At 38.2% G+C, this 16058-nt stretch overlaps 1 protein-coding gene across 3 annotated transcripts in view; it reads right to left on the bottom strand.

The window, feature by feature from the left end:
- Positions 1-403: 403 nt before the first annotated feature.
- Positions 404-16058, bottom strand: part of lgr6 (leucine-rich repeat containing G protein-coupled receptor 6) — a 95216-nt gene continuing 79561 nt past the window's right edge. For 2 of the 3 annotated variants that reach the window (XM_079587453.1, XM_079587451.1), the window contains exons 7-18: positions 15452-15520; positions 14624-14695; positions 12836-12907; positions 12201-12269; positions 11188-11259; positions 9943-10008; positions 9472-9543; positions 7915-7986; positions 5740-5865; positions 4784-4938; positions 3496-3576; positions 404-2228 (exon numbers count right to left, since the gene is read on the bottom strand). In XM_079587453.1, the coding sequence (XP_079443579.1) occupies positions 985-2228; positions 3496-3576; positions 4784-4938; positions 5740-5865; positions 7915-7986; positions 9472-9543; positions 9943-10008; positions 11188-11259; positions 12201-12269; positions 12836-12907; positions 14624-14695; positions 15452-15520 (2170 nt within the window). In that variant the 3' untranslated portion in view covers positions 404-984. The remainder of the gene's footprint in view (positions 2229-3495; positions 3577-4783; positions 4939-5739; positions 5866-7914; positions 7987-9471; positions 9544-9942; positions 10009-11187; positions 11260-12200; positions 12270-12835; positions 12908-14623; positions 14696-15451; positions 15521-16058) is intronic. The other variant, XM_079587452.1, reaches the window with a different exon arrangement.

Here is a 16058-nt window from a genome sequence, read left to right as displayed (position 1 = left end):
GACTGGGAGATTGCTGTTCATTGGCCAAGCCTTTTGTGTACTTGCAGAGAGTGTTTCTGGCCTTATGTTCTAGCATCTCTTGGCATGATGTATTTTCACTAAATATTATTTGACATTATACATAGGTATTTACCATCCCATACAAATTTATTTTAATTCACTAGGTGCACATTAGCAAGTTACGACTTGCAAATAATTAACAAGGATATATACACACTTGGAAATGAATGCATAATGCTTTGAGATACATGACATAAGAATTGAGCTTTATGCAGAGACCTTTTTCACATTGACATATTTAGATACATCACTCCCTTTACATCAGCAAACATCCCTGTGATCTTTTTCTAATTAAAGGAATGTTCCAGGTTCAAAACAATTAAATGTGTTTGGTAAAGCACAAAAAGAAAAAAAAAGAAAAAAAAAAAGAGAGAAGATGTTGGAGCTGTAAAGCTGTAAATCATATTAGCTTCGTTTCTGGTTATGCATTACCAAATACGTGGTGGATTTGTTATTATGTAACACTGTTTTGTAGATACAGTGTGAATTTTAATATTTATACCCATCTGTACTTTGCCACATAGACTTCCATTGTACGTGCTTGTATTGTTTGGTTTGTTTTTGTGGAAGGAGTTGAACGGGAAATTATTTTATTTGAAAATCCTAGTATTCCCATGATGATTATAATGATACTAAACCCAGAACATTCCTTTAAGCCTAATTACACAAAGTTACAAATTACAAAAAAAATAAATGCGGATTTGATTTTGAACATTGCTTAAATTACTGAATGGCCCACAAGATTGTGTCACAAAATGTGATTAGGCTTTTTTATGCCATGTAGCAGTTGGGACAGTATATAGTCCCAAATTAAAACAGTTCATTGTTCATTAGCTCTGAAAGTTTTAGGGGTCAGATCATGTGTAGGCTCACGACTTCTCAAACTCCTTGGGTCCTTGAAAGCTTTAGAGTTTAGGAGAAGACTTAAGAATGAGCTGAGAGAATCGGGGAGTGGTAGACTCCAGAAAAAAAGGTGCCATTATGAGTTTCCAGTCCACTGCTCCTGAAATACACCTGCTCTTTGGCAATGAGTTCTGGTGTTGACCTGACCAGGTTTTCTCCAACGCTCTCCCTCTCTGTTGAGGGTTTCGTCTGCATCTGGCATGGGATGAGAGGCACTGAGGGTGGGCGAGAAAACCGTGCGACTGTGTCTGGGTTTGGTGAACTCTCGAACACTGCATCCGCCTCAGCGGCAAAGGACACCAGGGCTTGAGTGGAGTCATATGAGCTTTTCTCCGTGTCAACCGAGACGAAGGAATCCAGGTTGTGGTCATGATGGTGGTGAGCTCTTCTAAAAAGGAGACGTGCGTCTTCACGGAAGTGGGGATTGAAGAGGAGGTAGAGCAAGGGGTTGATGCTTGCAGGAAGAGGCAGAAGTACCAGGACGACTGATTTGACAACCTCCTCGCTCACAGGAAAGAGTCCCAGAAGAGAGGAGAAGGTGAGGAAGGCTACGGGACAGTAGAGCAGGCAGTTGGTGAAGATGAGCCAGGCCACGTGCTTGATCATGGCACAATCCCAAATGCTGTCGAAGTCACCCTTCATCAGGTCCCAGTACAGTTTGATGTAAGTTCCGGTGATCACCAGGAAACACAGGGAGTTCATCATTATCAGAGCGACCATAAAACCCAACGTGGAGGGTTCGCCATCTGGCAGTGGTGAAGGCGTGCAGAGTGGAGTCGCCCCGTACTCCCCGACCCCAATTAGCGGCAAAGCGGCGACTGCCAACGAAAGTGCCAGGCACGCCACAGAGGCGGCTCGCACGCTTCCCAGGGACGGCGACTTTCCGTAGGCGCGAGCACAAGACACGGACACGCTGCACTGCACTGCAGCCAAAGTCAGAAAGAGTATGGACCCCTCCGAGGCTAGTACTGAAAGAAAGCCTGTTGTTTGGCAACCAGCTCCCATTTCCCATTGAGCTCCGTGCAGGGCGAACTCTCCAAATGTCCGGGCATCGACCAGTGCCAAGGTGCCGGTACACAGGCCCGTAAGCAGGTTGGCGCCACTGATGGTGCCGATGATGAACTTGACAGGGGAGAGATAGCTGGGGGATGCAAAGACAGTCAAGAGGAGAAGGCTGTTTCCCGTCAGCGAGACCAAAGAGATGAGCCACATGCCAAGCCGTACCACCCAACTGTCAAACAGGTTATCACATGGTTTAAATGGACCTGAAGGGGTGAAATGATCAATTAGAATAGTTTTACTACGGATCAAATACACAACAAAATAATACACGCAATATTTAGTAAATCTTTCTTAAAAATCATTCTTGCATCAATTGTTGCTTTGAAAGAAGTGCAAAATTTTTATGTAAGACAAGTTTTTTCAAATTAAGTACACAAGTTTTTTGCTTGTTTCATGAGCCCCTATGCAGCTTTATTAGCATATTCACACAAAGTCAGAAATATAGTACTGTAAGAATCTAACTAGATTATTTCCCCCATAATTTCAGAGAATATGGCAGACATTTGTGAATGGTTTTAATACAATTGCTTGTACGTATAGAATATAAAAGAGAATAATAGTAGGCCACATTTGACCTTCTTCAGTGTTACGCTCCATGGTCATTTACATAAACAGGGACTAAAACACTCGCACAGCACCAAATGCGAGTAGAAATCGCGAGAATTGGCGAGAATATGAATCGGTGTCAATCGTCAGTTAGCTGGTCACTTTTTAATGAATTCTAACAATGCAATATAGTGTGAACATAAACGTGAACAAATGTGAACGAAGTGCTGCATTATGATGAAAGTTTAAGCCTTGCCAAGTTTAAATATTCAAGTTCAAGAATCAACAAAGAAAAAATGACTCACTGCTCTTGACTGAATAACTTTTGAAACTTTAATAAGGATTAATCTGTTTAATTTATACAGTGAAGACTTTTACATTTGATTACTTTATATACTGTAATGTCTCTACCTGAAAACTACTGTTGCTTGTCTTTATTCATGTTTTAAAGTTAGGCATGTACTTATAGCTGTGGTATCGAAATTGGAATAGAGAACTGTGAATTTTCCTTGGTATCTAATATTTTGGCGTCATAACTGGCTGTTTTTGCAAAAACAAAATGTTCATTTCGAATATACTGAAGGACATTCATTAAAGGTTGTCAAATCTTATTAAAATGCTAAATAAAATATAACAACAATAGTAGTTTTATAACTGGGTCACAGCTGGAACCATCTTTCTTTTTTATATCAGCACCGTTTCTGGAAGCAGGAACACTTGAAATTTCTTCACATGGTTATCAAATCATGCTAAGCTGAAGTGTTAGTGGAGATTCTGAGAAGTGTGCATAGATTTAGGTTAAAAATGATTTGAAAAAACTTTTTTCTTCAACATGCGTGTTTAGTTTGTTTGTACTCTATATGAACACAGTCTCGGTGGAATACATGTGACCTAGAGTTGAGATGTGTTGCTGATTGAATTTACCTGGGATGGGGGTACACTGTATGCTGGTTTGTAGTTTGGACTCTTCAATAGCTAACTGGAATTCCTCTAAGTCAAGGTCATCTGCAAGTGAACACATGAAAAGCATGAGGCACCTTTGGTTTGTGCATTTATGGCAGTATGATGAAATAGTCTTCAGTGTTCAAGATGCCATGATGCACTCAGTCTGGCAGCAGATAAATCACCATGTTATGGACATCGAGTCTGCTGGAACGGATTAATTTATCTAAGGGCTTTAGCACCACTCAACACCGAACACATCTCAGTTGCAACTTTCCATTTCTCCTTCAGTGTGCAATCAATCATCAGGCTTTGTTCACGCTCTGGTTTTGTTATTTTCCGATAAGCCAAATGGTATGTTTTGGACCTTGAATTGTTAATGTTTATCTAATTTCCCATGGAGTGTAATTACGGAGGGCTGCTTTCAAGTCTGAAACCTGATCAGATCGCATCGAGGAATGCATGGAGAAAAGACACATTTTATTTCATCTGTCAAATACCTGTGGTTACTGTAAGGCCCTGACATGTTTCTACTGTGCTAATTAAAGATGAAGAGACTGGCAGATAGAAGAGAGCAAATAAAAATAGACTCGCGCACTTACACACACACACACACACACACACACACACACACACACACACACACACACACACACACACACACACACACACTGTGGAAAACCGCTACAAGTGGTGCTTTAATGTTCCTTTCATATGAGGAACGTGTTTGTGTAAGGTCAATGTTTTCATTTTTGGCTACAGGGACTTTGATAAAAGGTTTACTGTACAAACTTGAGTGACTTGATACAATACAGTATTGGAGTTGGGAAACTTGCCACGATAAGTTCAGATAATTTAAACTTAACCAACTGGTTTATTCTAGCCGTTTGCATGTCTATTAAGAAGGTGAAGAGACCTCCTCGGAAAGTCTAAAACCATTTTGATCTAAATGCTTGAAATCTTCTTCACTTGTGGATGGTCACTACGTAATTCCCACACTACTGTTTGTGTTATGTAATAGTTTCAGTGACATTATTATTGTTGTACAATGTGGAAAATAGTTATAAATAATGAGGAGGTGTCTACATTTTGGACAGGTAGTGGTGGTGGCTGGTGGTACTTCAAATTATTATCCATGTTATTACCATTGTACAAAGTTAAAAAAGGCACTGTTCACCAAATGGTGCTTGCTACCACGTTCTTCCTAGTCACAATGGTGTGAAATGTCAGACATATTTGTGAGATGGCCTAGTTAAGTTGTAGGACTTACAGTTGTTGTCAGTGTGAATGGGGAACAGGGACAGCGCTTTCTTCTGGAGATCTTCCTCTTCACTGCCCATCTGTTCTTCCCACTGGCTGGCTGCTTTGTAGCCGTTACATGCTCCGAATACACAGCACTGATAGGCATATGGCATCTCAATTACCCTGTTTCAACAAAAGTGATGTATAAAATTTAAAATAAGTGTATATGTTCCATCAAATAGTTGTATTATTATGTGCCAAATGGAGTTTTAACATTAATAATAAGGACATATTGCATCAGTTTAAGGAAACATGAAAACGATAAAAGATCCCATTTCAGAGGAAAAAATTATTCATCAATCTGCAAATAATGCATGAAGTAATCTAGCAATGCATCTAACTCCAAGGGCTATTTTAAATGTATTTGGGTCACGACTGAAACCGTGACTTCTCTCTAATTGTAATCAGTTGCTTTTTGGAAATGGTAATACTTGAAATCTCTCATTTCTTGAGGTGCTAATCAAATCACGGCAGCACTTAAGGCTGAAGTCTTGGAGCGCTTCCAAAGCCCTGTGCTGTTGATGAATCGGGACAGGATATTTATAACAGCCTCTCTTGTATTGAGAATAAGGTATCTTGAAATAATCTTTCCGCCAGTCAGAAGACTTGCATCAAGCCAGATATTCTAGGGAACCTAACAGAAATCGTTTACTCGTACAAATGAACAGAATGTTCCTTGGGGCACAGCCTGTTCCAGATTGTTAGTATCTTGAAACTGTCAAATCTATAAACGGTTGAATGTTTCTCTGAAAACCTTCATGTGTTTTTGAGCTATTCGAGGCATTTGTGTTGTGGCACTTAATAACCAGATACACTTGTGAATTTCCTTTGATGGTTTAACATGAAAGTGTTTTAAGTCTAGCAAATATGTTGTTGTGCGGGATAGCGGAGTTTATTTGCGGTTATTGGTTATCACAAATGTACCTTATGTTGGGGAAGTCCTCCTCTCTGAAAGAACGCGAGAGTGCCATGTTGCCTTTCAGTTTAAGATGAGTAAGACTTGTTAGCCCAACTAGCGGGAGACTGCTCAATCGGTTCCCGGTGAGATCTCTGGATGGAGAGAGGAGATAAAGATGGATCATCATGTGGAAAAAAAAGTTTCAGATGGAGCTACACTTGAAGTACCTACTTAAATTTCCCATATTATACTACAAGATAATTTGTGTGACCGTTTGTCAACATTGTGCCAACATCTTCTGTTGGAAATCTTGAAATTTGAGTCATGAGTTTTTAGCAGCTATTGAAGTGAAATGTGTTAATGCGTGATGCGGTTAAAAAGGCAACCATCACATTGAAGTTTTTTTTTAACATTTGAAGCCGTTATGCAGTTAGCTGGTGCTGGTGATTTTAGTAGATGTGTGAAGTCAGTTTTCCTCAAGTTCACATAGTATCATTGCATAGTAACCACAGGTTCATCGCATTAACTATATGAACATGAAGATGATCCACTAATATCTTGCAACCAATAAGTGCTCTGATTATGCTTTTTATGATTTTACATTTCATGTATTGTAATAGCTGTTTGATAATGTAAACGGTCTGCAACTTTTTAAAGATCAAAGTGCAGATAAAGGGAGTTATTGTCTCCCAAGCAAACAAATCGATTTTAAACTGCCTGAAAGGAGTCGTCAGTAATTCCAGTCTTAATTCCTGCTCAAAACTACATAGATTTGTAACTAATGTTCATAATGCTAGCCTATGGTCTTCATTGGCTGCCCGTGAACAATGTCTACTTTGACCCTCAAACACTGTAGCTGTAGCTGAGACGAAGAGTTTGGTCTGTATTGTCGACATATCAAGAAGACATGTCTGACATTTTCTGATCAATCTGACCAATCAAAGCAGAGTAGACCAATCACAACAGACTGGAGCATCTGACCAATCAGAGCAGAGTAGACCAATCACAACAGACTGGAGCATCTGACCAATCAGAGCAGAGTAGACCAATCACAACAGACTGGAGCATCTGACCAATCAGAGCAGAGTAGACCAATCACAACAGACTGGAGCATCTGACCAATCAGAGCAGAGTAGACCAATCACAACAGACTGGAGCATCTGACCAATCAGAGCAGAGTAGACCAATCACAACAGACTGGAGCATCTGACCAATCAGAGCAGAGTAGACCAATCACAAAGACTGGGCCATCTGACCAATCAGAGCTGAGTCGACCAATCACAACAGACTGGGCCATCTGACCAATCAGAGCAGAGTAGACCAGTGTGTGTGTGTGTATGTGTGTGTGTGTGAGTTAAATACCAGTATTATGCAGTAAAGAGGCTGTGAAGTTTTCTAAATCCAACAACACTTGTTGATAGGAGAAAGTTTTATTTAAACCGACATGTTTTGGCACACAGGCCTTGAACTTTTAACCCTGCTGAAAGCTGAAATGCATCAGTTTAAATAAAACTTAGCATGTTCCAGGTTCAACACATGTTAAGCTCTATCGACAGCATCTGTGGCATGCTGTTAATTACCACAGAAAATTATTTTTGCTTGTTTTTACAAATTGAAGGACGAGGCAAAATTATTTTTTTTGTGGTAATCAACAGCATGCCATAGAGACTGTCGAACGAGTTGTACTTGTATTGAGCCTGGAACAGTGGTTTGCCTTTTCCATGCACTTTGTTTGGTAGTGAATTTGCCCCAGAGTAATTACTTAGAGGTTTATACGAGGTCTATAACTATTGCAATATCTACTCGGGTATGACTCTGTCATTCACTGCTGCACACATTTATCAGCCTCACTCTGTCACACTTTATCAGTCTTCCTCATTCATTCATCACATTCTTCACCTAATGCTGCTTGCATTTAATCGCCTGTGACTGACGATGCACGTCTTCAACACTACACAGAGCTTTTAACCATGATTACGAGCACAGTCTTTTCACTTTGAGCCAAAGAAAGCATTGCACGAATGACAGAAACTCAAAAGTGTGCATCATGGAATCTCTGTTTGTGCAAATGGGATGGTTGTGCAGTCACAGTTTAATAACAGTTTTGTACATCTATACAGACAACTTGACTGTGTGAGCTTCATCTTCAGTGGAAAATCCAAAGATACACACTGGCAGTGTTTTGCATATAGTATACTTACAGTTTAATGAGAGACTGAAGAGAGGAAAAGGCGTCAGGGTGGATGGTGTTGATCCGGTTCCAGCTAAGATCCCTGTAATGAAACATTATTTACTCATCCATACACCTGTCATTTCTCCTTTTCTCATAAATATAGAAATGCTTTTGCTAAGAACTTGACAGCCAACATGAAAGTTTCTATCCTTATCGGATATCTGTCTTGGTTTAACAATAATCATTGTTTTGCATATACTTTTCTGGCTTTTGGTTGGCAGTTGTTAATTGGTGAACTTGCCTTGGCCTCTAGGTGGAAGTGTTGGTGAGCTTTACCAATTATTTCTATGAATTCTTTCTATGAATTTTTTCTTGGCCTAATATTAATGTTCTCAAAAAAAAAAATATATATACAGTGGAGTTAATTTAAAAAATAAACCCCATTTAAACTTGTGAAAGGTTAATGCTGGAAAATGTGGAAATTAATAAGGAATATTTAAGACGTGTGAACTTGATTTTTCTCTCTCAAATCAATAATGCAGTTTGATTGCCTCTAAGCAAAAAGGGGGACAATTAAGTATTTATTATGTTTCAATTTGTAATGTAAAATGTGTATTAAAGGTACACTGTAACTTTTGGATAAGTAATGGTTAAAAAAAAAAAACTGCATGTATTTTGCGGAAGAACATTGTTTTGGTTGTGCTTTGCCTCTGCTTGACTGTGCGGATTAATATGGTTATCTTACTACTCATAAAACATTCACTACTCGGCTTAAATGTAAAACTAGTTTAGAGGATCTCAAGCTGACTAGCTGAAGATGTTACTGTAGCTTTACCCATTAATAGACACGGTACTTCCATGAAAATAAATTTCAGCACAGCACTATCATGAAATTATCTTCACAATAGATAATGTTTTACAATGATCTCTGTTAGAGAGCTACATATGGCAATTCATCTGTTCAATAAAATACCTTACTCGCCTGCTGAGTAGTAAAATCACCATCTCCTTTTACAACATTTCAAATCCCTCAGTTCTCGCCATCTCTGAGAAGTCAAACTAATGTTGATTCTTGTTTTATTATTGCGTTCTCTTTTTGCCAGCAGACTCTCCTCTGTTTGGCGTTTGTTTAAAACGGGTGATTCCCCTGAAATTGGGAGATTTAGCGGATCCATGTCAGGCTTTCTCGCTCGCTGTGATGGCTAACCTCTGCCACTCACACACCAGAAACGTGTCAAAGTAGCCGGACTTTACTCTATTTACAGATATGATGAGACACGCTTGGGCGAGTGACGTATGTACGCAATTTCCCATGAAAACCATCCCATCAAGTCTAAAATATACACACTTATAACAAGCTAACCAGTGAGTCATGGTAAGACAAAAAGATTGATGAAGTATCGACTCAATATTTACATTTTGTACATTTTGAACAAAAAAATGTACATAGTGTTCCTTTAAATTAGAAAAATGCAAATCGGAAACATATTCACTGGTGCTTTTATATTGTACTGTAACTCTTGAGGCCATCAGAAGATGTGTGTGTGTGTGTGTGTGTGTGTGTGTGTGTGTGTACAGTACTCACAGTGAGCGCAGAGAGCCGAGTTGTTGGAATGTGTTCATCTCAATCTGTTTGATCAGATTGTGCTGCAGGCCTCTGCCGAGTCAAAACAAAAAAATCTGGTATTATTGCAACACACACACACACACACACACAAACACACACACACACACACACACACACACACACACACACACACACAAACACACACACACACACACACACAAACACATACACACACACACACACACACACACACACACACACACACACACACACACACACACACACACACACACACACTACGCCAGACATACACAGCGACCAAGGACACACTTGAAAGCCTCCAAATTATGGACAATGATGGATTGCTACTGTAATGACGTTCATTTGTCATTTGTCAAATACTATGTGGGTTATTTAGGGCTCTTAGAGTTATCTTAGATATATTGGCAATATTACTCTATCACACTAGAGAGAGACGCCTGAACTCACATCTCTTGAAGTGAGGCACAGTGGTAGAAACTCGGCAGCTCTTCTATGGCATTGTGAGACAGCTCCCTGAAATCAAACAAATATAGATCAGAAATGTCTTCACATGAGACTTCTTTATCTCAAAAAGCATTTCTTACTGTAGCTCACGAATAAAGACAGAAGTTGACTGGTAACACTTCACAATAATTTCATAATATTCTTAACATAGGAGTAGTTTAATATCAAATAAATACAAAAACATGAATGAATATAGAAATACACAAATTAAAGTTATAATTATTTTGATGTATTTTCCATTTCTATCCCAGTTTAAGCACTGATGGGTCTGTGACAATAAGACATAAACATCACGTAATCATTATTCATTCATTATGTGTGGCACAGAAATTACACACTTGAGCCTCAATGGCCAATTATCAAAGACTCATTCATGCAAGTCAGTTCAAATATAGTTTCTATTTGAATTTGAATGACCAACGGTTCGTAAAATTTCAACAATATTTTTTAAACTGTAAAGAAAAAAAAATCACAATAATGGTATGATTTTGCTTATTTAGTTTCAATTAACATGATCTGAAATGAGCATTACAATGCTCAATTTTTCCTACAAGTACACCATCTCTCACGTACACTGTTATGTACATGTTTCTTTAATAAGTGCTCCAAGTTTCATGTCAGTATGAGTTTAGTTTTAAGACCATCTTTTAGTGTTCTTTCTTTTTACCCAATATAGTGTTTATGCAAGAAGAAACCTTGGAGAGAGAATAAGCGAATATAGAGAGAGAATGGCATGTTAAGCAGCTACTTTCCCCCAGAGGTCCAATTCATCATTTGAACAGTTACATAAAGTCTCGCTTTTCCTGCAGGGGTTTCTCTAACTCAACTTGTTCACCTGAAAGTGGTTGCTCCTAAACATGTTAAAAAGAGAGAGAAACATGTGTGAAAAGAAAAAAAAGTTGAGATCCAAAAATAATTTAATTAAAATGAATTTTCAACTTTCAAATTGTTTGCCCAAGCTTGCGCAAATGATACAAAATAAAAAGTAAAGTTGGCTAAAAATATCCACCTGCTGATGTTTTGAAGTTCATGTTAAAGGAGGCTTTTAGGAACTCCTTGAAAGTTTGGATACTTCAAATCCCCCTGGGGGAGTTTACCTCCCTTTGCCAGTTCTTTAGGAATCTTTTAGAGCTGAGCTTTTGAATGTGTTTGTGTGTTGCAGGTGCGTATTTGTGTTTGGAAACTCACAGCACTCTTAATTTAGGCAGCAGGTGGCAGAGATCGTATGGCAGGCCGGTCAGTCCAGCTCGGGTCAACGTACTGAGAGAAAATCAAAGAGGAAAGTTTACACGGTGTGTGTGTGAGTGTGTGTGAGTGTGTGCGTGTGAGTGTGTGTGTGTGCGTGTGCGTGTGTGTGTGCGAGAACCAGGAGAGAAAAACAGTGAGTGAAAAACAGGCAAATAAATGAATGTGAATGCACTGCAAAAGATGACTTAAAAATAAAGAAACTGAGATTTATCTTAGAGCAAGTTTAAAAAATATGCTAATTCAACAAGACAAAATATTTAATTATTTTACTTATATGTATATTTTCAAAAACACAAGTCTTGGTTTGAGGGTGTTTCAAATTGATCATTCAAATTGATTAATTATAATAAATTAAATATAAGTCAGATTACTGTAATTTTAAGTTGAAATTACTTAAACATCCAAGTTGATTGTGCTTAAAAATGTAAGGCAGCAACTTTTTTTTTTACAGTGTAAAAATTATAAACACTGTTGCTGTGTTGGGGTGGTCAGGTTCCTAAAACTAAGCAATATTTTGTGTAAAAAAAAATTTAAACACTGTGGCGCTATCAAAATGTTGCTTAGTTTGAGGAACCCGACCAGACCAACCAACACAGCAACTTTGACTCGAACAATGGCGTAAGATTGGGGTGCGACCAAAAGCTGTATGAAAACCCTTCCCCCTTAACTCTAATGAGTGGTTTAATGCTCCGTGGCTTTTAGGATCAGTAACTATATACTTCATATTAACAGATGCTTCACCAGTAAACATTGAAGGGCTCGGTTCAGCAGGCCCTTGCCCAAGCATCGCTTTTACCCTTGTACGAAACCTGCTGACATGCTGAGAGATCAGTAAAAGCATCTCTATTTTGTCAACGGTTATTCCATTGTCCTCGACGGTGGGAAGAACTTCTGGAAGTCTCTTAAGTGAAACCGATCCTGCGTGAAATGGGGACATTTGATCTCAGACTCACAGAACTTGCAGGCTGGTGGTTCCTTTCAAATCTGGAAACTCTCGGATCTCAGTGGCCCCGTTCAAAGAGCTAAAACGAGATTAGATAACTCATTAGTGAGGATCGTTCTGCTAATGAAGATGTCGTCCAGCAAAACCACAGGGATGTCTACTGTTACCGTACACACTTAGCTCTCCATCATCTAGAGGGAGTATTATTCCACTTGATTCCATCATTTTGATAACACTTGCAGCGCTAACCAAAGTCAACAATGGAAGACGGTAGACGTTGTATAAAAAAATAATGAATGCTGAATAGACACTCACAGCATTCTTATGCATTATCTGTGTAATTGGAGAGAGGTAAATTACTTTTTTACTGGTTTTATGAAAAGCTAAATCTCATATTCTGACATTTATGAGTTTATAATTGAAACGTGCTGTTTTTTGGAGACAAATTACTAGTTTAATGTTTACTTATGAGAAAGGTGATGGCAAGAGGTGAGCAAGATTACAGTATTCATCAAAATGAAAGCGATTATGAAATGGAAATTATACACATTTGCCAACTGGTACTTTAGAGGTGCCCTATCGGAAGCCAAACTGTTCTGTTTAATCATGTGTATGTGACCATTTCACACATAGACGTGTACTTACAGTGTGTGTAGCTTTGGCAAGAACTGAAATGCTGATCTTCCAACAAACTGAATGGGATTCTCGTAGAAATGACTGAACAGAGAAGAAAAAGACATTAGTTTTTGTTAGAAATGTAATGGATCATTCTAAACGGGTGCCTGTTCCATTTTGACAAGGATATATATATATATCCTTTCAGGAAAGAATGTCTTTAAGTATTAATAAAGTACATAATTAATAAAGTGCCATAACCAGCTAAATGAAAAAAGCTTAACATATGCTGAGACATAACAGTACTGTTTCGTGTACTATATTGTAACAGAGTTGACAATTAATTTAGCCATTAACACAATTATTTTTAAGGATTAAAACAGAATTTAATGTTGACTTTTATATCAACTTCAACAAAAAAATGTTGTTCTTGGTAACGGGGTTGAGATGTAAAAAAAGTAGTAACAGAGTTGAGATGTAAAAGTAATTTGTAACAGGGTTAAGATGTAAAAGTAATTGGTAACAGGGTTAAGATGGAAAAAGTGGTAACGGTTAAGATGTAAAACAAATAGTAACAGAGTTGAGATGTAAAAAAAATGGTAACAGAGTTGAGATGTAAAAAAGTGTTAACAGAGTTGAGATGTAAAAGTAATTTGTAACAGGGTTAAGATGTAAAAGTAATTGGTAACAGGGTTAAGATGAAAAAAGTGTTAACAGGGTTAAGATGTAAAAAGAAGTAGTAACAGAGTTGAGATGTAAAAGTAATTGGTAACAGGGTTAAGATGTAAAAAAAAAGCGGTAACAGGGTTAAGATGTAAAAAGAATTAGTTACAGAGTTGAGACGTAAAAAAATGGTAACAGGGTTGAGATGTAAAAAAATAGTAACAGGATTGAGATGTAAAAAAAATGGTAAGAGGGCTGCTGTGTGCGGGCCTCAAACCCGGTTCTCTGGCATGGGATGGGGTCGCTCTTAAATGGAGGCTAAAGACCGCAGTCTCTAGCGATAGTTGCTGGAGCGCCTCTTGAGATCAGAGATTGAGGTTTTTACTCGCACAGCTCTTACTAGCTGGCCTCCTTTACATATATACAAAATAAAGATAATTTTGCTTTTATTTTATCTCTGTCCATTTTTATCTTTTTATACCTACCCTGTTAACATCATGGCTTATTATAAAATAGAGTACTATTCAGCAGATAAAATTACATTCTTTGACATTGTTTAAAATAATGTTTCATTTGTTAGCATTAGTTAAAGTATTAACTAACACAAACTATCAAATGAACAATACATTTTGTAAAGTATTTATCTTTGTTAATGTTAGTAAATAAGAATCCAGCTGTACATTGATTAGTTAATGCACTATGAACTAACATGAACAATGTTAACAAATACAACATTTGATTTTAATAATGTATTAGTAATTGTTGAAATTAACATTAAATAAGAATAATAAATGCTGTAGAAGTATTTTTAAATTCTTAGTTCACGTTAACTAAAGTAGTTAACTTATGTTAACTGATGAAATCTTATTTTTTTTTAAAATAAAAATCTATATATTTGCTAAAACGGGTAGGAGAAAGCAATTCAACTAATTTAAAAATAAAGGTACTGTATTTTTCTTGAGTTAGTTCCACATATTTAAACATGTTAAAAAGGGATACAAAAGGCACCGGTTTTGTTAAACGACCCAAATATTTGTCACATATTTCCTGCTCTGTTGGCTGAGATAAACAAACTTCTATAACATGTTCTGTCTGTTACATATGTTTAGTCAACAGAAAAAGGCTTTACTGTCGTTTCTGAGACAAGATACTCACATGGTCTGCAGAAGTGGGTTCCCCACAAACGCTCTCTCGGGAATGGCCTTAATGTTGTTGTTGTGGAAACCCCTGCGAGACACATGGAAAGTGAGAATATGACCATCTGCACACTTAAACACAGTCTACTATAAGATGAGGAAACACAGTCTACTATAAGATGAGGAAATCCAGCGATCAAGACCCGCTTTGCGGAGTGCTTTTGCTAACTGCATCTGTTCCGTATAGGCTATAAATTGTAGCGCTGACGTGCTATTCGGAGTGGCCACACATTCAACCACTGCAACAGCTTATAATTCATCATCATCTGCCGTCACTATGAATATAACATGCTAAAGTTAATTTATGGCACACATGTTGCCAGCAAATTGTAATCCGAAAATTCTAAACAGTCTAAAATAATTACACGTGTTAAATAAACAAGGTTAAAAGGTCTTTTTTGGGTGCCGAAAATGTATTCATCACCTTGGACAATCGAGTCCAATTGCATTTTATCTTTTTATAAAGTGCAGAACTCTCCCATAAGCACACGTGTAAACCATTTGGTTGCGTCAATTCAAATCTGCCCATGTAAACATCCTTTGTATCTTACAGAAACACCTGTCGGGAGGCAGTCCCGCAGGCAAAAAACACTTTAGGATACTTGAGAAGGAAGGACTTAAGCGCTCATCTCTAAGCATCTGCTTTTTTGCAGGAAACTTGTGCTTGAGAACCACATTCTAGGGACTAACCGGGATTTACAAGGAGCACGAGGCCAGGCCAAGCGGTCCACTTTAAAGGAAGCACGCTGACACATGTATGCTGGGTAAGTTAGTCTCGGTTACTTACAGTTCCTGAAGCTTGGCCAGTGTGCGAATGGCCACGGGGAACTCTTGAAGGTCATTGAAGTTCAATTCCCTAGAGAAAGAAGACCAACCATAAGAGCAGAAGAACTCTGAGGACCATGAGCTAAGAGAAAAGGATTTATGATTTAATATGGAAAGCTACGTCCTTTTTTAAAAGTTGTGTCTTGCATAAGACCACCTTTGGAACAACAATTAGCTCGTCACATATTAGCCCAACTGTTTTGACGTTTTTATTTGATCTTTCATCCTACGTGTCTGTAGCATAAGCAAACACTTAAGAACTGTGGTTCCAATCAGTCAAAATCTTTCCCTGTGACCTTGCGGGTTTTCCGTGTTGGTCGTCCTTGGAGACCTAGACAGCTGTTCTAAGCTAATCTGACATGACGTGACCTCTCCTCTGCATACATTATTTTTGTTGTATGCGTTTCATTAGCGTTCTAGGAAACCTGCGTCAAAAAGCGCGCTTGAACCAAAACACGGGCGGTTGCTAAGGGCGAGCGGCCTTACACGCAGGTGCAAGAACAATGTGTTTATGGCCACAGTTTGCATGCTGTTTTCCTTGGAATTCAGCGCTCCTTTTCATCTCTGAT

This window comes from Phoxinus phoxinus (assembly GCF_949152265.1).
Source record: "Phoxinus phoxinus genome assembly, chromosome: 18".
Classification (NCBI taxonomy): domain Eukaryota; kingdom Metazoa; phylum Chordata; class Actinopteri; order Cypriniformes; family Leuciscidae; genus Phoxinus; species Phoxinus phoxinus.
Note: the sequence above shows the minus strand (reverse complement) of the source record. Positions and strands in the feature narration are given on the sequence as shown.